At 32.5% G+C, this 23579-nt stretch overlaps 2 protein-coding genes across 4 annotated transcripts in view; both read right to left on the bottom strand.

The window, feature by feature from the left end:
* Positions 1 to 23579, bottom strand: part of LOC139516126 (coiled-coil domain-containing protein 175-like) — a 175156-nt gene that overhangs the window by 115054 nt on the left and 36523 nt on the right. The window lies entirely within an intron of this gene.
* On the bottom strand, positions 5859 to 8903 carry LOC139516127 (cysteine-rich PDZ-binding protein-like). The gene is made up of 5 exons (XM_071306006.1): positions 8768 to 8903; positions 7916 to 7970; positions 6971 to 7050; positions 6482 to 6499; positions 5859 to 6040 (listed from the first exon to the last, which is right to left on the bottom strand). Exons 1-5 carry the CDS (start codon positions 8886 to 8888, stop codon positions 5976 to 5978), a joined length of 339 nt encoding a protein of 112 aa, XP_071162107.1. The 5' UTR covers positions 8889 to 8903; the 3' UTR covers positions 5859 to 5975.

Genomic DNA, 23579 nt, shown 5'->3' with positions numbered 1-23579 from the left:
TAAATATTCTCGATACTGAAACTAAACTTTACTATGTTAACCTTCCTGTCAAGACAGTGCACACTGTAAAATGTCTCGCCTAATTTACTTATGCCTGAATTTATGTTGAAATAGATATAAGTAGAAGTGGTATGCCAATTAGACAACTCTCCATCCAAGTCACAATGTATGAAAAGTAAACAATTATAGGTCAAAGTACAATAGTCAAAGTACAGCCTCGACACAGAGCATTGTCTAACACTGAACAGCAAGCTATAAAGGACCCCAGAATGACTAGTGTAAAACAATTCAAACAGAAAAACCAAGACATCTATACACAAAAAAAAAACAAGAAAGGATAAACTCTTGTGAACCACAACAAACGACAACCCCTGAACAACAGGTGCAAACAAATGCAGATGAAAGTCTTTAATGTGAAGGTTTTAATACATAAACTTAACATTATCAAGGTCAGAGCCGAGTGAGTAAAATAAACCAAGCCAGACAGACATGTACACCCTATAATCATTATATTCACCAAATATAGTGGTCCTGTTGCTTGCAGTGCCTGACATCCAACCACAAAATCAACATTGAGCAATAAGCCACGAAATTGAGGCCAATGTAATATAAACACAGCCAGGCAGACAAAGTCACATGGCTCATTTTTGAAGGCCGAACAGTTACCTAAAGTTGTTAATTTCTGTGTCATTTTGGTCTCTTATAGACAGTTGTCTTTGGCATTGGCAATCATACCACATCTTCTTTTTATATGTACAACTTTGTTTGTTCCATACACTAAATATAATAATTGACCTTTTGTTTATAATATCTGAGAACTAGATCAAACCATAATAGAGTACAAGTTATCATTTTGAAGAAATTATAATTTGTACAAAAAATTGTACAAATTATAATTGGTATTTTGACTTTGTACAATATGTACTTTGTACAAAAAGCGCTTGTACAAATTATAATTTGGACAAAATTTGACTAAAATTAACTTAAAACGTGTACAATAATTTATCGTATTGTTTTTGTGCTAATAAAGTATTGATACACTATAGACACTTTTCAATGCGATTTGTAAGTCATATTGACTCATTTATATTGACTTTATGTTATAAATTGAACTCCTATTAACTGGTCTTTCAAATGATCATTTGCAAAAGTAAAATTTGTAGTGTTCAATAAAATAGCTAGCATTGTTGATCAACATGATAAATTCTATCAAAAAATTCAGCAATTTCCTGAAAATAACACAACAAAGCACAAACATAGTAATACCAAAGACAAATTGCATGAGTTGATTTCTAAAGTAAAATGCAAAAGAGGCATTGGAGTTGCTTATCATTTACGTGATATTTTTCTTCTTAGTCTATGGTGCATCCCATATCCTCTTAAGCGGTAATGGGAGAGAGTTCACTGCACATATAATTACTGAACCAAAATCGTTATGGTCAGAATAAGTAAAAGTCCATGGTCGACCAAGACATCCGAAAAGTCAAGGGTCTGTAAAGTGAGCAAATTCTGATGTCATATGACACACAACAGTGGTCTGAAGGTTTGACTTCATCTTCTTTGCATAATGAACTTTTGCCAAGTCTTGAAACTGGATAGTTAAACTGAATGAAATTGTATAACTATTGAAGTTGTGTCAGACGAAGTCGAAACTCCAATCATTCATGCAAATTTTCTGGCCAACAAATCCAAGCAAATGTCCTATTAAGAAATACAAAATGGAAACTGAGCGAATTATCTGTTGGAAACAATGTTATCATCCCAATTCCACAGCATGACCGTGCACCGACCAATTTGAGGAATATATATATAAGGTTTTGTAGTAGAAGTAGGAAATCTTGGCTATCAGATGGGGACAATAGTTGGTAATTTATCAGGAGTGTTATCGATCTATGAGTTTGACTGTCCTTTTGGTATCTTTCGCCCCTCCTTTTTAAGCAGAAACCAACTAGAATCTATTGATGACTCTTCTATGTCTGTTACACAAATTCCTGATTAACAACTTTCTCTTTCTTTCTTGCAAATGTAAAGGCGGTTGTAACAACTCGAAGTGTAAATGCAAAAAGCAGTATGTATTGTGTAATTCGAGGTCAATGCTTGCTCACCTGCTCCAACAAATACAAGTATTGAATTATACTTTTGTATATACAGTTATCAGTGTGTTTCATATTGGTTCGTAATTGATTTTTTTTATCATTTGATTTGAAAGATTATACCATGTAAAATATTGTACAAGTTATAAGTGAAATTTAGCCTGATTTTGTACAAATTATAATTAGTACAGGAAGATTTTGTACAGATAAAATTTGTACAAAGTCAAAATACAAATTATAATTTGTATAAATTTTTTGTGCACATTATAATTTGTACAAAATGATAACTTGTACACAACATATGCATTGATTTTATTTCAGTATACTTGACCTGTTGCTTATAATAGTATATAAGAAACAAACCATGAACATTGACCAATGAACCACCAAAATGAGGTCAAGGTGAGACAATACCTTGCAATCATTCCATACACCAAATATAGAAGACCTATTGCATACAGTTTAAGAAAAACAGACCAAAACATAAAATCTTAACTTTAACAATTGAACAATGAAAATGAGGTCAAGGTCAGATAACACCTTCAAGTTGGAAATGTACACCTTACAATCCTTCCATACACTTAATATACTAAATCCTAATAAGAGAGAAAATAACATTACAAAAGATCTGGACTTTTTTCTAGTAGCCAATGAACTATGAAAATAAGGTCAAGGACAATGGACATGTGACAGATGGAAACTTTGTAACATAAGGCATCGATATACAAAGTATGAAGCATCCATTTCTTCCGCCTTCTAAGGTATAAAGCTTTTAAGAAGTTAATTAACACCGCCAACAACACAGCAGAATCAGTATCCCCTTTTTTTTTTTGGAGCGATATTTCAGATGTTGAGAAATGTACACTGAATGCTGATAAAACAAACCAAAGATTTTCGTTACCGTGTCAGTTCAAAATCAATAATGCCCGCTTGGTTAGTACCTATATCCACTGTACGATGATACACAGTGATTATTAGTTTTTACAAATGTAGATACATTGACCTACACCAAATATCTTTACAAATTTTTATTATAAAATTTTCTTCTACATAAATAAAATTAAAACAATAATCGCTATTTTTTCCTAAATATTTTATTAAAAAAATTATAGTCAACATACATTTTGTACATGTGTTAAAAACATCATAATATCTTTAAACAAAAATTTCTGATGATATCTGTATCTGTTCAAAATTAAAAAAAATGTGACAGCTTGATAGCTTTTCTTTATTCTTATCATACAGTTTTAATTTTTAATTACTAGTTTTTTTCCAAGCATTTCATAGGCAGATCCAGGGGGTGGGGGTTCCGGGGGTTGGAACCCCCCCTTTTTTGGCCACTCAATGCATTTTAATGGGGACATGTAGTTGGAACTCCCCCTTTGTCCTGGGTTGGGTACCCCCTTTTTAAAATGGCTGGATCCACCCCTGCATTTTGAATTTGATACTTTTACACAAATACATTTTTTTTTTAAATGCTAACGTTAAGCTTTGTAAAAACAATTCAGTGTTCATCTACCTTGATAAATATAATTATTTACACTGATATAAGGGGGTCTCATTGGGGGGTTCTGATCCCGGATCACGCTTACTGTTTTGTCAGATTCATGCATCCCGCTTATACTATATACCTAAGCAATTCTCATTGTAATTTCCCGTGTCCCGCTAGACCTTAATTCCCGTTTTCACGGCACAATAATTTGACTTTCCCGTGTCACGCTTACAAAAAATCGGCAAACCCGCGTCAGACTTAGACCCCAATGAGACCCACATTAAATAACAACGAACAACTTTTAAAATATAAATGATACAAATGTGCACTTTAACTTTCATACCTAAAACAATTATCATCATTTATGCAAAGACAAACAAACAATATCTTTTCCTTTAAATAGGTGCATGATAATGAAAAGATTTTTTTTCCTTTTAAACAATGTAAAATCATGTTTTGAAAATAATACATACAATTCAATGGTGAATACAAAGTACAAACATAAATTTAAAGCATGATGTTTGAACTCTTTATATGAAATACAACTTTCTATATTTATCAAACTCATTGAAAACTAGAGGCTCTAAAGAGCCTGTGTCGCTCACCTTGGTCTATGTGAATACTAAACAAAGGACACAGATGGATTCAAGACAAAATTGTGGTTTGGTGATGGTGATGTGTTTGTAGATCTGACTTTACTGAACATTCTTGCTGCTTACAATTATCTCTATCTATAATGAACTTGACCAAGTAGTGTGACCAAATTTTGTGAAAATTGTTAAAAAAAAATGACTATATAAAGGGCAATAACTCCTTAGGGGTCAATTGACCATTTTGGTCATGTTGACTTCATTTTAGGTCTTACTTTGCTCTACATTATTGCTGTTTACAGTTTATCTCTATCTATAATAATATTCAAGATAATAACCAAAAACAGCAAAATTTCCTTAAAATTACCAATTCAGGGGCAGCAACCCAACAACAGGTTGTCTGATTCATTTGAAAATTTCAGGGAAGATAGATTTTGACCTGATAAAATTTTTCACCCATGTCAGATTTGCTCTAAATGCTTTGGTTTTTGAGTTATAAGCCAAAAACTGCATTTTACCCCATGTTCTATTTTTAGCCATGGCGGCCATCTTGGTTGGTTGACCTGGTCACCGGACAAATTTTTAAAACTAGATACCCCAATGATGATTGTGGCCATGTTTGGTTTAATTTGGCCCAGTAGTTTCAGAGGAGAAGATTTTTCTAAAAGATGACCAAGATTTACGAAAAATGGTTAAAAATTGACTATAAAGGGCAATAACTCCTAAAGGGGTCAATTGATCATTTCGGTCATGTTGACTTATTTGTAAATCTTATTTTGCTGAACATTATTGCTGTTTACAGTTTATCTTTATCTATAATAATATTCAAGATAATAACCAAAAACAGCAAAATTTCCTTAAAATTACATATTCAGGGGCAGCAACCCAACAACGGGTTGTCTGATTCATCTGAAAATTTCAGGGCAGATAGATCTTGACCTCATAAACAATTTTACCCCATGTCAGATTTGCTCTAAATGCTTTGGTTTTTGAGTTATAAGCCAAAAACTGCATTTTACCCCTATGTTCTATTTTTAGCCATGGTTAGTTGGCCGAGTTACCGGACATATTTTTTAAACTAGATACCCCAATGATGATTGTGGCCAAGTTTGGTTAAATTTGGCCCAGTAGTTTCAGAGGAGAAGATTTTTGTAAAAGTTAACGACGACGGACGACAGACGACGACGACGCCGGACGCTGGACGCAAAGTGATGGGAAAAGCTCACTTGGCCCTTCAGGCCAGGTGAGCTAAAAATGTAATTTTACTGAAATCTTCTCTTTTTTCATTCCTTAAGGTAAAAATGTTCATTTATAGCAATAAATATTTTGGATTTCCAATCTGATCTCGTTTCACCTGTTTTCTTTCTTTGACCAAAAGTGAGGTAATCATTTCAATAAATGTCTGAAAAAGTCAAAATTCTGAAGTATCCTTATCATACAAAGACATCAACTACTTTGAAAAGATTTGTCTAACTTTTAAATGTCATAATTATTGATGGTTATCAAATAATGTCATTCAAAAAGGACCATGACCCTGAACTAAGATACATTTTATCCAGACCACAAAATGTTTTACAATAACTAACATATTAACATATAAGTGGTACAAATGTTTGTTATTTCTTTGTGCTTTCAAGCTCAGAAAATGTAATAGATAAACATACAAAAATTGTAATCATTATTACACAATGTAATTTTCAACACACTTTTGTAATTGTCAACACACATTGTAATTATAACTACACATTGTAATTGTCACTACACATTGTAATTATCACCAAACATTGTCATTATCACCAATCATACTGATGTCTGTCTGTAGTTCTTTGTCTCTATTATCTTTTTCCCACACATTGCACAAATACCTACAAAAAACAGAAACTGGATTCATATATATTGAATACTGAATATTTTTGCCATGATGTTTGTTGTCAGTTTATGAGTTTGAATGTCCTTTTGCATAAACTTTTTTGCATTTTAAATGACAATGTGGGCATGTTGTTTCAGTTTACTCCATCAATGAAGCATTATAAATTGTTATTTTAAAATAAATGCAGGTACATTGGAAACCATGCCATGCTTCCACCATCATGTGTCCTTGTTTGGTGAACCGTGAAAATATAAACATGTATACAAAGTTTCAAGCTGATGTGACCACAAATTCATTGAAAATAACCTTAACCAAAACCTTATACTGGACGGATTAACGGAAAGAAGGACAAACACACTAAAAAATTATTTCTACTAGCTTGGATACAATTATCTATTAATGTTTTTTGGTATAACAAAATAAAGCAGAAACTTACCTTTCTTGTAAGCACATCCTAAAAACAAAAGATGATAAATGCTATTAATATTATTCAAAGAAAAAATGTAAACCAAAACTTTCAAAGATAAACCTTATTCTATAATGGTTATATAAGATTAGAGTTATTTTGATATTCCATATGAAACAGGGAAAAAGAAATTTCATAAACTAAGTTACTATTGCCGCAATTATTTCCGTTTGATTTAACCCAAGTTGATATCAATCTTTAAGATTATTAGGCGTTTAACTTTTTCCAATATTTATTTTTGTGGTGATCTATTTTATTACAGTTGTGTTACAAATCACAAAAAAAATAGGTATGGAAATCAAAATTGCTTTGGTTGAATCACTTTTGATCTAAGAAAAGGTCATGTTAATATAACTGACTCACTTGAAAAAATAGATTCTGTCTTCATAAGTTATCTATTTCTCTGAACAAGGTTCCATTACTTAATTTAAAACACTGAAGAGTGAAATATTGACTCACCTTGACAATAATGAGATCCTTTCTGATGAACTGAAGATCTACATATTTTACACTTTGCAAATCCTTCATATGGAGCAAATCTGAAAAAATTATACATCAAAACTTAGTTATTCATAAACCTAGAAAAAATCAGAATAATTTAAAATAAGACTTCAAACAACTTATCTGTTAACCAAATTATGCAGTGTTATCCTAGCACATACCTGCCAACCCTCCCGTTTTGATAAGCTCTGTTGCTATTATTACTATAGCTCTTGAAAAAGAACTACATGACTGTATAACAGATGTTGAATTCAAAATTGTTAAAACCACATTGGTTGTAACTTTCTTAAAGATAAAACTGACTAGTTACAAGACAATTGGTGAATAAATATACATTAAAGGAATGACTGTAATATTTTTTCTGTCTATAAAGAAATAACATAAAAAATTTGGTGCACACTGAATAACGCGCGTAGCGGGTTATTTAACAGTGTGCACCATATTTTTTATGTTATTTCGAATAGACAGAAAAATATAAGTCAATTCTTATAATTTAATTCTAAATTCCATTTGAACCCGTAGAAAACCATAAAAAACGTTGATGACGTCACGGTCACATGACTTAATTATGTCTATGGGCTGATATTGATAACAAAATAACGTCAGCCAATCAAAAGACGCGTTACATCCAAAATTAAATTATTTTTAAAATGAATTGGTTACGGGCATTGGCACCTTACCCCTACTAAAATAACAAATACATAATTTGAATCTTTTAGAATTTCGGTTAAATGTGCAAATAATAACTTATAGTCATATTACTTTCAACAACACCACTGACACATGTACAGCTCTGACATATCTGAGCACAGTGATATATTATACAAATTATCAATCATTTAAGAAGAAAACAAAAAAATTAAACAGCTGTTATTTCAATTTGTATAAATCATTATCATTCACCTGTTTTTCTTTGCTGTTAGAGCTTTGTTTTCTCCAATCTTTCTTCCTCCACCCTCTGAAAACAGTGAATACAAAAATAAGAAACATTAGTCAATAATGTAATCCCAATTGAATTACATGTGTACATGTACATGTACTTTGGTGATGCAGTAGGAGATTAAGAATCATTTTCATATGACAGTGTGGACAAGACCATTTATTTGCAAACTCAGGTTATCAATTGACTGCCAGACTGGGTCAATTTGGTGCATGTTCATTTGTAATGCCCACTTGTCATATCATACATGTTATAGACATTTAAATTGTGGAGTCGCCAAGGCCTAAATTAATATTTTGTTTGTTTCCCCAATCCCTACCCTGCCATGCAAGGTGTGGGTAGGTAGGTATGGAAATAATTCAATTTTTTTCCAAAAAGCTTGAACAATATCGAACGATGCAGCAAGCCTGAAAATCAGAAAGAATAAAATAATTTTCTACTTAGTGTTGACAATAAAATTTTATGTGTAGCACAGTTTTTGCAGGGTCTGTCGGGATTGGGGAAACAAATAATATTTTATTTTAAGCCCAACTGCATGTACTTTACTCTTTCCTTCTATTCAAATCCACAATGAAAGGCCTCTGACAGACTAAATGAGCATAATATCACTGTTATCAATAGCCAATGACAATTAATTTATAAAGGTAAATGATTCAGTATTATCACCATCATAAGTATTGCAGTTGGTCACGCTGTTATGAACATGATTCTATTTACCTTTACTTTATGATTATAATTAAAAATACCAGTCATGACAGTGATCTAATAATAATATGATATCATAATTGAGCATGTTAAATGACTATGCAACTAACCAGTTATGTTTCTGGCTCCTGTTTTCCATGGGTCTGGTGTTATTACTTTTCCAAGTTTCTTCTCACCTTTAATATAAACAAAAACATTCAAAAATATTTGTACATACAATCTAAAAAGCATAATAAATCATCTTGTCAAATAAGGTTTTTATTTCTTGCCAGCAAGCTGAAAGGAACTGATTTTATGATATAGCTTTCATACTATTTAATGAATCCATGACAAATTGCCCATCTGGCAGAACGCCTTACTTTTTCACCAACTCGCCCCACTTACTGAAAAATCACCCCACTTTGGTTTACCAACTCGCCCCAATTATGAAAAAGGTTAAAATCCCTTTGAAAATAGGTTGGATAACTTGCTCCATTTATGAAAATGGTAAAAATCCCTCTGAAATAAAGGTCTGCCAACTCGCCCCACTTGTGAAAATAGATAAATCCTGATGAACTTAGTAATGCCCCACTTGATGCAAAAGATGCGATCCTGTATGTTGTATATCTATGTTCCTGTCTCACTCATAAATAAAATCAATACCTACGAAAGCCTTAGATAAACATGCTTTTCCCGTTTGAATGGTTTTACACTAGTCATTTTGGGGCCATTTTTTAGCTTGCTGTTCGGTGTAAGCCAAGCTCCCTATTGAAGAACGTACTAAAAGGAGAAGGTTTAGTACCATTAAAAGGTTTAATCCCGCTGCAAATGTTTGCACATTTCCTAAGTCAGGAATCTTATGTACAATAGTTGTCGTCTGTTTACGTAGTTCATACGTGTTTCTCGGTTTTGTATAGATTAGACCGTTAGTTTTCCCGTTTGAATGGTTATATACTACATAGTAATGTTTGAGGCCCTTTATAGCTGCTGTTCGGTGTGAGTCAATGCTCTGTGTTGAAGGCCGTACTTTGACCTATAATGGTTTTTCTTTTACAAATAGTTGTGACTTGAATGGAGAGTTGTCTCATTGTCACTCATACCACATCTTATTATATATCTATTTTGAGTTCTTTTCTGTTAGTTGAAATAAAGCAGTTCTGAAGAAGTGAGTATCAGTATTTCTGTGACGTGAATGCAAACTAGCCACTTGTGAAAAATAGATAAATACTGATTAATTAAGTCTTGCCAACTCGTCTAACTTATAAAAAATGGAAAAGTCCCGATGAAATTAGAGTCATACCACCGCATAGCAGTCGGAAACCCGGTTGAAATAGAACAAAAGAATTGAAGCTCTTTGTTAGAGAAGGCGATAAATGTGTACTGTATTGTTTACTATAGTGACAAAAAATTTAAAAGTTAATAGAAACAAACAAAATTACAATTTTCTTCTCAATTACGAGGTGTTTTATTTTAAAAACACCATTTGCATAAGTTTTCAATTTATCTAGTACATAGTTACGCAGAACAAGTAGATTTCAAGTCGACGACATGGGTATCTTTCAAGTTGGATGAAGAAAATGCATAACCTTCGATTTTTTTGAAAAATTCCACGGACGGAAAACATATCAATCTATTAGTTCAAAAATTTTCGTGTCTGCCCTTCCATTATGTGACTCAAGAAAAATTTCAAAAAAATGGGTAACAATTGTATCGAAAAGAGAAAATCGAGTGCACCTTTTTATGTTAGGGCGTGTTTGAGTTGAATATTTTGTCTTGATATCGTACAAAGTAAGATTATTTCATACATCGTCTCGCTTCAGATTCTATCATTTTTATATATCAAAGCTACAGATTGACATTTTAACACAAAAAAATAACAGTACTAAAAGATGAAATATATGGGTCAAGCGAAATACCTATCTAATGATTCACAAACACAGAGAAGGTGTGTTCGAATAGCTATTTTTTTTACTGAAAGTACTTGACGACAGTCTTTCAAGTTGGATGATGAAAATGCATATCTTTGAAAAAATATAATTTTTGGTGAGTGAAAACTAGGGTTTATAGTCTTTATACACTAAAAAAATCTAGTCTGCCCTTCCACGAAATTTTTAATTAGAATTTTTTTTAAATGTTTATGAATTTTCGAAAATTCCACCTGACAACCGATCAGACAATAGTTTTTAAGCTGAATCAATGCAGACAAGATCATTAACTGATGCTCATTAGCTAGTTGATACATTTGTCTTTAAAAATACAACTGACATATAAGGATCGTAATGGTGCAATGTGGATAAATTTATCGGTTTCCATGAGCAAAATTGATAGCGCGTCATCCCTACAATGGCTTCCATTTCTACGATTGTGAAAATGAAGTGGCGTAATGGGGAGATAATTCTGACGAAGTAGAATCCTGACTGTTTGGTGTAACTAGCCTCTTTTAATGGTATTTGCAAACCTATTTCGCCGAGCAAACATTTTTTTGAAGGGTTTTGGAACCACTGAAGGCCCAAGAAGCTATAGAACTAATGATGCAAAATCATGCTTTCTGGGTGTTCTGAAGACCCTTTCTTAATCTGAAATGCAAGTTTTGTTTTAATAATCTTTGACAATATTTTGGTCTCGAAAGCATAATGTATAAACTCAGTGTAAGACTTAAGTTTCTAGGGACAACATCAAAAGACCAATGTGCATGATAAAGCAAAAATGGATTCCACTTAGTTAAGTCTGGGGGGGGGGGGGGGGGGGCTGCTGTTTTTTTTTTTAAACTCATGATCAAATTCATTACAGAATTACTAGATTACAAAAGGAAGGCATTTGTAGTAACGGCCCTGTTAAAATAAAAGTGGGGTAAGGTTTCCTGAGACATTATACCTCAATGTAAATGAAATTTTCAGACATTTCAAGTATATCTAAATAATACTTATACTTTAATTATTAAAAAAATTGGGAAGTGTTTCCCCGACTTTTTTGGGAAAAAAGATGCATTTATGAAGAATCTGGTGCCATCTCATACTTTCGATTAGACCTGCTGAGTTATTTATTTTCAATACATTGCAAGTCAGGTAATTTATTTTCAAACAACCACACGGAACAAACCATTTATTTTTGTGATTATCAAGGCAATTTATTTATTTTCAAAATCCTTCTGCCCCCCATAATATCAAATGGTCGTCCCCTTACTATCCACACCCGTACAAAAAATCTTTCGTACGGATGTGGATAGTAAACCCCGAATGTAGGACAGAAAGTCATAGGATAAAAAGTCGCAATTTATTTTTTTCTGACTATTTTCTTTGAATAAAAAACGCTTAAAAGTAAACATTTCAACATATTTCTCTTATATATTCAAACAATTGTCAACATATTATTTGTGACTTTTTGTCCTACCAAATTTGTGACTTTATGTCCTGTGACTTTTTGCCCTGTGACTTTCAACCCCATATTGACAGAAACAAGTGCATGTGGAAAAAAGGTCATAATTTGGTTCGTAAATGGGTCTATTTCAAAAGCCTTAATGCTAAATACGTCGGCAGTTCTTTTTCATTAAAAGTCAAACTCATAAATCGAAAATAAACTCATAAATCGAAAATAAACTGACAACGCCAAGGCTAATAATGAAAAAGACAATCAGACAAACAATAGTACACACAACATAGAAAACTAAAGAATAAGTAACACTAACCCCATTCAGTCAAAACTGGGGGTGATCTCAGGTGCTCCGAAAGGGTAAGCACTGAGATACTGCTCCATATGTGACACCCGTCGTGTTGCTTATGTTATAACAAATTATCCGGAAAATAGTCTTATTCGTTAGGTCACATTCATTAAAGGGAAGGGGATTGTAGTTACGACGTAAGGAACATATCGACGGCGTGCACGAAGTTGACGGCAACTGTAAAATGCGCTTTTTAAATAGTTTTATACAACCGTGTATAAAATATTTTTGAAAAAGAATAAGAATAAGATTTATTTTATGATAAAATGATGTATGCATGCCATTAAAATCCACATTACTAGTAAGGTAAATAAAGATTTAATCTATAAAACATGAAATGGACATAGAGAAAACGGCAAAAATACGATGAAACTTGTAACACTAAATCAGCATAAATAAGGGTTTTTGACCAAAAACGTATTCAAATTAACATATTTTCCTGCATTTTCGTATAATAGAATTGTTCGGATTCGGACTCGGACATCACACGAAATTCATCGCAAAAAAAATCAAAAACGATCATGGTAGATAAGTTTGGAATGATCTACGTTATGTGTAAGAAGTTGTAATTTGGAAGGACTAATAATCGAAATGGAAGAATCTGCAAGAAAAAATATGTAATTATAATCTTTTTATTTAAAAAAAAAAACTAGGTATTCCAAATGTGCATAACCAGAGGTTTAAAATAATCTGCAAAATATGAATGATTCGATAGTCCAGACTGAACACCTGATTTTTTTTAATGTCCAGCTATTATGTTACAATCTAGAGAAATGACGTTTTAACGCTATTTTCTGAAAAGGGTCCACAACATAGTCGTTAACCATTTCCATTTCACTGCTCTTATTATATATTAATTTATATTTCTAGAATGTGCAATTGCTGCACTTTTTTGTTCGAAAGAAAAAAGAAATACGTTGAACGTAAATATTTAAAGTTATGTGATAAACTAAGTGTCCAGTGTTTTTGTTACGCGCTTGTTTTCTGGGGAAAAATGCCAACGTCGTAAATGGTTTTAATAATTTGAAGACGTTACGTTTGTGGACTCAGGTTTGTGCACGATATCATAATTTGTGAAACGGTTATTCCATAACGGTCAACCACTTCGTGATGGCGTACGTAAAATTTACGAAGATTCACCAATTGGAACTCTTGGTTTTATAGCTTCCTTGTGAGCAGCAACCCTCTATCAAGAAAATTATGATAGGAAATGCAAGCACGGGAATATCGTATCAATTGGGAGATATATACCCCGTATGTAGGTGCTGCTGGAATGTTGCAACTTAGAAATGTAAAGTTCACAATTGGAAAGCTGAAATCATCTTTTTTGTCGTAAAGTTTTGTTTTCAACCGACCGTCAATTTCTACATGTAATTCAAGAAATGAGGCCGACTTAACTATATCTGTTGTATCCTTTATCTCTAGTTCGATTGGATAGATGCGTTCAACATAGTCACCAAATTTTGAATTATTCATTGAAAGAATATCATCTATATAGCGGGAGGTAGAGTTAGAGGATAATGCTAACTTCTTATTTTTCTTCCTAAGAAGTTCCTGTGTGAAGTTAGCCTCATGATAATAAAGAAAAAAGTCGGCCAGAAAAGGGGCGCAATTGGTTACCATTGGAATGCCGACAGTCTGTTGAAAAACACGTCCTCCGAACGTGTCAATCTAGAAATCAAGCATCTTGATAATGTCAGTTTCAGAGAATTTTTTGTTTGAATCAGAGTGATCTTTTACAAAGTATGATTTATCCCTCCATAAGACAAGATACTTGTATCTACATTGGCCATTCTTTTTTTATGAAACAAAGCAATACCAACTCTTTCAATTAGTCTTTTAGTTTGGAATGTGGAATACTTGTATAAAGTGTAGAAAAGTCTCAAATGTTTTAATACTATTGCAAGATGAAAGAGAGTTAGATTGTATGTACTCTAAAAGAGCTTTGGAATTTTTAAGTATCTACATCTGATACACTCCACCTCTAAATAGGCAGTTTCACAATAACTTTGAAGCCCGTCTTCGATTGCTGATAAAATATATGTTCCATGGAACAATTGGAAGACCCAGCAATATACCGTTGTTTGTAAGGACACTTATGTAGTTTAGGTATACAATATTCTCCAAAGTAGGCCCATTTTGGACATTTTGTCAAAATATGTCGATTTTGTGCAATTTTCAGACTTAAAAGCTTTAAGAAAACTTTGGCCGCCATCTACGATCCGAAATGTGTTGTAACCAAAAGATTCCAATTTTGATATATAATTCATCAATATAAAAACTGTTTGGATAGTGGATGGCGGCCAAGGTTAAATATGCCAAAAACACACGAAGATTATGAAATGTTTTGACCTAAATTGACTAAAAATACAAATAGTGTTTATTTAAGCGGTCATAGCTTTATTAATTTTTAGGGGAGGTGCCAAAAAAGTATATTTTTGTCTTAATAGTATTATCACAAGTATTTCTGAATGAAACATCTTGTCCAAACATGTTTCCTTTTTAAGAAGTAATTGAACTTTTAAAAAAGCAAAAATTTGATTCTGGAATAATTTCAAACTATGTTAATAATGTATGATGAAAACTAACCAACTTTAGGGTTTTAAGTTCTTGCACGACTTAGGTTCAAATTACTTTTGCTTTTATTTCTGTATAAACTAACTACCCCTCCCCCTCAGTATCTCATTAATTTGGTTTATTTTCATCATACATTTCTTATCAATTTTCTAGAAATCAAAATTATTCCAGATTCAAATAATGTTTTGCTTCTATAATTTAAATAATGCAGTTCTTCATCTGCCTTGGGGGGTTACATGTATTGTCATTAAAAAAGTTTAACTAAGTTATACTAAAACTTATTCAAAATTGATATTTTTTTAAGATGTTTAATAAATAAAAAAAATATGAAAGTTGTTTTAATTGAATGTAAAAAAACAATATTTATCAGATTTGTGTGATTACATACATTGGAGATTCTTTAAAAATTGTTGAGTGTTGTTAAGTAAGTATGAAAAAAAACGCATTTAAATAAAAAAAATATCCTAGTGTATCAAATTTATAGTCATACAAAGACATTTAACTGTTAGGATAAGAATTTCTATTTGAATCAATAATATACGTAAGTGTCCCAGATATTGGACATTTTACTTCCCTGTTCAAATTCCTTTCCGTCAAAATGTTCATGGTAAGAATGTTCAAATAATTCAATTGCACATTTATTTAATTAACTAAAATCAAAATATCATTAAACTCTGGCAATAGTATATCAATACATAAAACAAGAAATCTTGATTGTTTAAAACAGAAAGTAAAAACATAATAAATGTCCAACACAAGAAAGGGAAAATTTACTTTATTTGATATATTATTCTGACACAGTCTAAAAATTTCAAGGAGATAGTACATTCTTTTTTTTCTAAATATTTTAATTTCTCAGTGTCACTCCGAGAATGAACTCCAGGTTAGAAATTAAGAGTCTTATAATGTCTCTCAACTTGATCATTCGGTGCAACTTCATAAATATCTGGGGGGGGGGGGGGGGGGGACTCTCCAAGATTATAATAGAGTAGATGTTTGACTGATTATTTTTGTTGTTTATGGTCTCTCTGTTTTTGATTTTCAAAAATGGATAAAATATCATTTAAGTTTACTATCAATTTCAAATATGACCTATTTGTAGCTCTAGTAAAGCGGATAATTTTTGCTGTTTGAAGTTTTCTTATGCAAACATACCTTTGGTTCCCAAAACAAAACTAAAAAGGAACAAGAATGTGTCCATAGTACATAGATGACCCACTCCCATTACCATTCGTTATGTTCAGTGGACCGTGAAATTAAGGTCAAAACTCTAAATTGGCGTTTAAATTGGAAAGATCATATCATAGGGACTATATATGTACAAAGTTTCAAGTTGATTGGATTTCAATTTTATCAAAAACTGAAAAACTACCCTGACCAAAAACTTTAAAATACACTTTAACCTCCACTAGCACTTTCATTTGCTATGTTTAGTGGACCATGAAACTGGTATCAAAACTCTAATTTAACATAAGCATAAAAAAAGTTATAGCATATGCAATCTGTGAACTAAGTTTCAAATTAATTGGACTTAAACTAAGTACATCAAAAACTAACTTGACCAAAACCTTAAATCTGTAGTGGGACAGACAGATAGCCAGACGAAAGAACGACTGAGCAAACGAACGGACACATAGACCGACAAAAATAATGCCCCTTAGATGGGGATGGGACATAAAAATCCATCTTAAAGGACAATAACTCATTTGAGAAGTTGATCGACATACCTCTTCAATCAAATAGATTTTGTCTTTCGGTCAATCTAAAGTTCTCAATAATTTTTACTGGGAGCGGACTAACAATGTCTTCTATTTGTAGATATGTAGTACTAATTGATCAATTTTGCATTTCAGAAATCTATCTTTTCATTATAGTTTTCAAGATATTACGTAAAAACAAAACAAAAATGATAAAAGTCGTCATTTAAGTTCCTTCAAGGATTCAACTGATAATTTTGGGTAGCTGCCCTTTTGAAGATCTTGTCTTGCTGATCCCTTTTTTTTTCTTTTTTTTTCTTTTTACAGTTTCCTAATATATATAGCTATAGCATATGTTTTGTCATGAGATATCGGGACATGAAGAATCTATTCATAATACTGATTACTTAATACAGTAATATTTTTCGGCAAACTATTTGTTATATAACCAATTCACTTCCAGCATATTCATATTAGAGAGCTTTTATCCATATATTTCAGATGTAAAGAGAAAAAGTAATGGCCTCATCAGTCAAACAACTTTGTACAATTTGCAATGACGATGGTATCTCCAATTCAGCAGTCACATGGTGCACAGAATGTGAGGTTTTATTTTGTGGAGACTGTGAAAAACCTCACAGCAAGTCACATCTGTCTAAAAACCATAAAACCATGTCAGCTGACGATTACCAAAAGTTACCTACATTCATGCAAGAAATAAGTAGCCAGTGCCAAGACCACAAGAAGAAGTTTGAACTTTACTGTTCTTTCCATGCCTGTCCATGCTGTGTTCAGTGTGTCACTGATAAACACAAGATGTGTCAAGAAATGAAACCTTTGTCAGATATCCTTCAGCAAGTCAAATCATCTGCCTCAGTGCAACTTTTTGAAAAAGATTTAAAGATTGTGAAGGAAAACATTGATACAGCCATAAAGTATCTGCAAACTAGGACCACCACCACCGATACTCAGAAAACCAAAGCTATTGAGAAAATACGGTATATGAGAAAGTCGATTGATGATTACTTAAACAAATTAGAGCAAGACTTACTTAATGACTTAGAGTCTAAACATTTAAAGCTGAGATTTAACATGACCACACTCGTGCAACAAATGGAACAGCGGGTCAGTCAGATAAACCAAATACAGAGCCAGTTTTCCGAAACGACACGATATACTACAGAGCTACAAAGGCTTATTGCTCTAAGAGAGATTGAGAAAATTACATCACAAACGACAAAATATATAGAAGATTTAGAAAGTGGAGACCACTTCATTGAACAAAATCTAGAGGTCAACCTTTCATCTGTTCTACAATCATTTTTACAAGATGTCAACTCATTTGGAATTATCAATATCAATACCACCACTTCTACTCTAAAAATCAAGGCTGGAAGAAAAGATCAAGCCCAGCACTTGATTCCAAAAGTTCCTGGAGTGGAACAAATAAAACCATCCTTGTTGACAAAATTGAAAATTCCAAAAGATAAAAAGTCTTTAAATATAACTGCCTGTCTTATATTACCTGATGGTAAATTTATAATACTTGATAGCAACAAACAACAACTACTGTTGTTCAGAAATGATGGCATTTTTATCAGAAAAGTAGTAACATTTACACAGTGTCCATATGATGGTTGCCTTGTCATGAATAATACAGTGGCTGTCACATTGGGAATAGGAAACCAGACAGTCCTGGTGGATGTAAATAGAAGTAAAATTATTCAATCAATTAAACTTTCTCATGACTGTTATGGAGTAGCAAGTGATGGTAAAACTTTGGTCATCAGTGATAGTGACAGCCGATGTACTACAGTGAATCTGAGTGACATGTCTCATACAATCTTAGAAGGAATGAGAGGAGTGTTTTGTATTTCACTGTTCCAAGGAAATATCTACGGTACCAATGACAGTGCAAATAAACTTTGCTGTTACAAAGTTACAGGAGAACCTCTGTGGACATTTCAGCATCAAGACATTGCCAGACCACGAGGACTTACATTAGACAGAAATGGTTTTGTTTATATAGCTTCTGCTGGAAACAACAGTATCGTGGTAGTATCACCAGATGGTAAGATCTGTAAGACAATACTATCAGATGCTGATGGAATCAATTATCCTTATGCTATAGACATCAACAGAGAAACCGGATTCATGATTGTGTCAAGTCGTATCAGTGAGAAAAATGAGACATCATATGAGACATGTTTTGTTTATAAAGTTTGAAATGCTCTTTTATGTTATTATTTTAAATAGAATTGTATCTAGACATAGTGTTTAATCATTTCAAGGACATTTCATTTCTTATTAAGGCATATAAATCCTTAATTATTAAAATACATATTTGTTCACTTTTTCATATATATTTAATATTTATAAACATTTTTATCCTATTTTTCCAAACACATAACATATTATTCAAAAAAGGAAAACAGTAATAGTATGCATCAGAAAGACTTTCAGTTTTTACCTTCATGCAAAAAACATGCGAAAAACATGTCAATAATTGGCATGCTGTTTTGCATTCTGACAAATCTATATCGGACTGTTTAAGGAAAATTTTGAACCGGAGGAATACTGCAAAACAGCTTTACCCTTCAGTCACAGAAGTGCTTTCGACAAATTTAGATGTGGTGTTGCTCCCCTAAGAATTGAAACAAGGAGATATGAAAATATCGTTTTAGAAAATAGAGTGTGCCACATATGTGACGTTTTTATTGAAGATGAAGCGCATGTTTTATTAAGATGTCCTCTATATGACGATTTTAGAAACCATTTATATCATGTTACTGAAACTTTTAATGATAATTTTAATACTTTAGATGATAATCAAAAGTTAGTGTTTTTATTCTCAGATGTAAATATGATACGTATGTGTGCCAAAACCTGTCAATTGATTTGAAAAAGACGTAGAAATTTTATATATTGTAAATAGTATTTTATTTCATATTGTGTATTATATCTATGCATTTTAATAGTCTCTTATAATTCTGTATATATGATGGCTCTCATTTTATCTAGTGTTATTTTACAATGTATAAAGATTGATTGTACTTGTTGAGAGATGAGACTTTAATAAAACATTGAATGAATGAAATGCAAATCAAATAATTTAAATGTCTGAGACTATGTTCGTATTAAGCTAAACTGGTTGTGGTGTAAATATTCTCGATACTGAAACTAAACTATACTATGTTAACCTTCCTGTCAAGACAGTGCACACTGTAAAATGTCTCGCCTAATTTACTTATGCCTGAATTTATGTTGAAATAGAAATAAGTAGAAGTGGTATGCCAATTAGACAACTCTCCATCCAAGTCACAATGTATGAAAAGTAAACAATTATAGGTCAAAGTACAATAGTCAAAGTACAGCCTCGACACAGAGCATTGACTAACACCATAGATGTAATACCCTAACACTGAACAGCAAGCTATAAAGGGCCCCAGAATGACTAGTGTAAAACAATTCAAACAGAAAGACCAAGACTAACCCATACACAAAAAAAAACAAACAAGAAAGGATATACACGTGTGAACCACAACAAACGACAACCCCTGAACAACAGGTGCAAACAAATTCAGATGAAAGTCTTTAATGTGAAGGTTTTAATACATAAACTTAACATTCATCATCAAGCTCAGAGCTCGAGTGAGTAAAATAAACTAAGCCAGACAGACATATACCCCCTATAATCATTATATTCACCAACTATAGTGGTCCTGTTGCTAGCAGTGCCTGACATTCAATCACAAAATCAACATTGAGCAATAAGCCATGACATTGAGGCCAATGTAAAATAAACACAGCCAGGCAGACATGACTCATTGTTGAAGGCCGTACGGTGACCTAAAGTTGTTAATTTCTATGTCATTTTGGTCTCTTGTAGACAGTTGTCTCCGGCATTGGCAATCATACCACATCTTCTTTTTAGCTCACCTGGCCCGAAGGGCCAAGTGAGCTTTTCCAATCACTTTGCTTCCGTCGTCCGTCGTCCGTCGTCCGTCGTCGTCAACTTTTACAAAAATCTTCTCCTCTGAAACTACTGGGCCAAATTAAACCAAACTTGGCCAAAATCATCATTGGGGTATTTAGTTAAAAAATGTGTCCGGTGACCCGGCCAACCAACCAAGATGGCTGCCATGGCTAAAAATAGAACATAGGGGTAAAATGCAGTTTTTGGCATATAACTCAACCAGATGCTCCGCAGGGCGTAGCTTTATACGACCGCAGAGGTTGAACCCTGAACGGTTGGGGCAAGTATGGACACAACATTCAAGCTGGATTCAGCTCTAAATTTGGATTGTGATTAAATAGTTGACACAGCATAGGTTTCTGACACAGAATGAATGTGTTCTAATGAACTTAAATTTTTTGTTTTCTCTTAGAGCAATTCACTATGCTGTTGAATATTAATCCTCTCAAAAAAATGTTTGAAGAAATTTTCTTTTTTATTAAAGAAATTTCAAATGAGAAAAATTGAACCCAATTTTTTTTTATCACATCCCCCTTTCCCTTATTCCAAAACTAATCTCAATTAAAATTTCTACTGGAGTTTGCAACAATAACTACTCATTTAAATACATCATAAAATATTAAGATGTAAAAAAACTGCTTGTTATCACTGAATGGTAAAGATTATTTTAATTTATCAGTTGGTAGTAAAAAGTGAATATACATTGTATATTGTATATAACAAAGATTTAAGTTGATTCTGAGCAAAGAAAGATAACTCCAATTAAAAAAAAATCTTGCTATTGCACAATATTTTGCAATTAGATATTTCTTGCTTACTATTCTGGACAAAGAAAGATAACTCTAATTAAAACAAAAAATGCTATTTCACAATATTGTGCAATTAGATAGTTCTTGCCATTGTGCAATACTGTGCAATTGAAAAGACTTGCTATTGCACAATACTTAATATAATAATTTTAGATCCTGATTTGGACCAACTTGAAAACTGGGCCCATAATAAAAAATCTAAGTACATTTTTGGATTCAGCATATCAAAGAACCCCAAGATTTCAATTTTTGTTAAAATCAGACTAAGTTTAATTTTGGACCCTTTGGACTTTAGTGTAGACCAATTTGAAAACAGGACCAAAAATGAAGAATCTACATACACAGTTAGATTTGGTATATCAAAGAACCCCATTTATTCAATTTTTGATGAAATCAAACAAAGTTTAATTTTGGACCCCGATTTGGACCAACTTGAAAACTGGGCCAATAATCAAGAATCTAAGTACATTTTTAGATTCAGCATATCAAAGAACCTAACTGATTCATTTTTTGTCAAAATCAAACTAAGTTTAATTTTGGACCCTTTGGACCTTAATGTAGACCAATTTGAAAACGGGACCAAAAGTTAAGAATCTACATACACAGTCATGACAGTTAGATTCGGCATATCAAAGAACCCCATTTATTCAATTTTGATGAAATCAAACAAAGTTTAATTTTGGACCCTTTGGGCCCCTTATTCTGTTGGGACAAAAACTCCCAAAATCAATACCAACCTTCCTTTTATGGTCATAAACCTTGTGTTTAAATTTCATAGATTTCTATTTACTTATACTAACGTTATGGTGCGAAAACCAAGAAAAATGCTTATTTGGGTCTCTTTTTGGCCCCTAATTCCTAAACTGTTAGGACCTAAACTCCCAAAATCAATACCAACCTTCCTTTTGTAGTCATTAACATTGTGTTTAAATTTCAATGATTTCTATTTACTTAAACTAAAGTTATTGTGCGAAAACCAAGAATAATGCTTATTTGGGCCCTTTTTTGGCCCCTAATTCCTAAACTGTTGAAACCAAAACTCCCAAAATCAATCCCAACCGTTCTTTTGTGGTCATAAACCTTGTGTCAAAATTTCATAGATTTCTATTAACTTAAACTAAAGTTATAGTGCGAAAACCAAGAAAATGCTTATTTGGGCCCTTTTTGGCCCCAAATTCCTAAAATGTTGGGACCAAAACTCCCAAAATCAATACCAACCTTCCTTTTGTGGTCATAAACCTTGTGTTAAAATTTCATAGATTTCCATTCACTTTTACTAAAGTTAAAGTGCGAAAACTAAACGTAGCCAACGTGATAGCAATATACGACGAAAAAATTTTCAAATTTTGCGGTCGTATAAAAACCAAAGCATTTAAACAGAAAATCTGACAGGGATAAAATTGTTTATCAGGTCAAGATCTATCTGCTCTGAAATTTTCAGATGAATCGGATAACCCGTTGTTAGGTTGCTGCCCCTGAATTGGTAATTCTAAGGAAATTTTGCTGTTTTTGGTTATTATCTTGAATAATATTATAGATAGAGATAAACTGTGAACAGCAATAATGTTCAGCAAAGTAAGATCTACAAATAAGTCAACATGACCAAAATGGTCAGTTGACCTCTTTAGGAGTTATTGCCCTTTATAGTAAATTTTTAACCATTTTTCGTAAATCTCAGTAATCTTTTAGAAAAATCTTCTGTGATGAAACTACTGGGCCAAATTAATCCAAACTTGGCCATAATCATCATTGGGGTATTTTGTTTAAAAAATGTGTCTGGTAACTCGGCCAACAAACCAAGATGGCGGCCATGGCTAAAAATAGAACATGGGGGTAAAATGCAGTTTTTGGCATATAATTCAAAAACCAAAGCATTTACAGCAAATCTGACACGGTGTATAATTGTTTATCAGGTCAAGATCTATTTGCCCTGAAATTTTCAGATGAATCGGAATTTCTGTTGTTAGGTTGCTGGCCCTGAATTGGTAATTTTAAGGAAATTTTGTTGTTTTTGGTTATTATCTTGAATATTATTATAGCTAGAGATAAACTGTAAACAGCAATAATGCAAAATTTTCAATTGACTCAGTAAGGAGTTATTGCCCTTCATAGTTAATTTTAACAATTTTTAGGTATATTTTTGTAATCTTCTTGGCTGAAATTGCA

The sequence above is a fragment of the Mytilus edulis genome, chromosome 3 (assembly GCF_963676685.1).
Source record: "Mytilus edulis chromosome 3, xbMytEdul2.2, whole genome shotgun sequence".
Taxonomy (NCBI): domain Eukaryota; kingdom Metazoa; phylum Mollusca; class Bivalvia; order Mytilida; family Mytilidae; genus Mytilus; species Mytilus edulis.
This window is presented reverse-complemented; position numbering and strand designations above follow the sequence as displayed.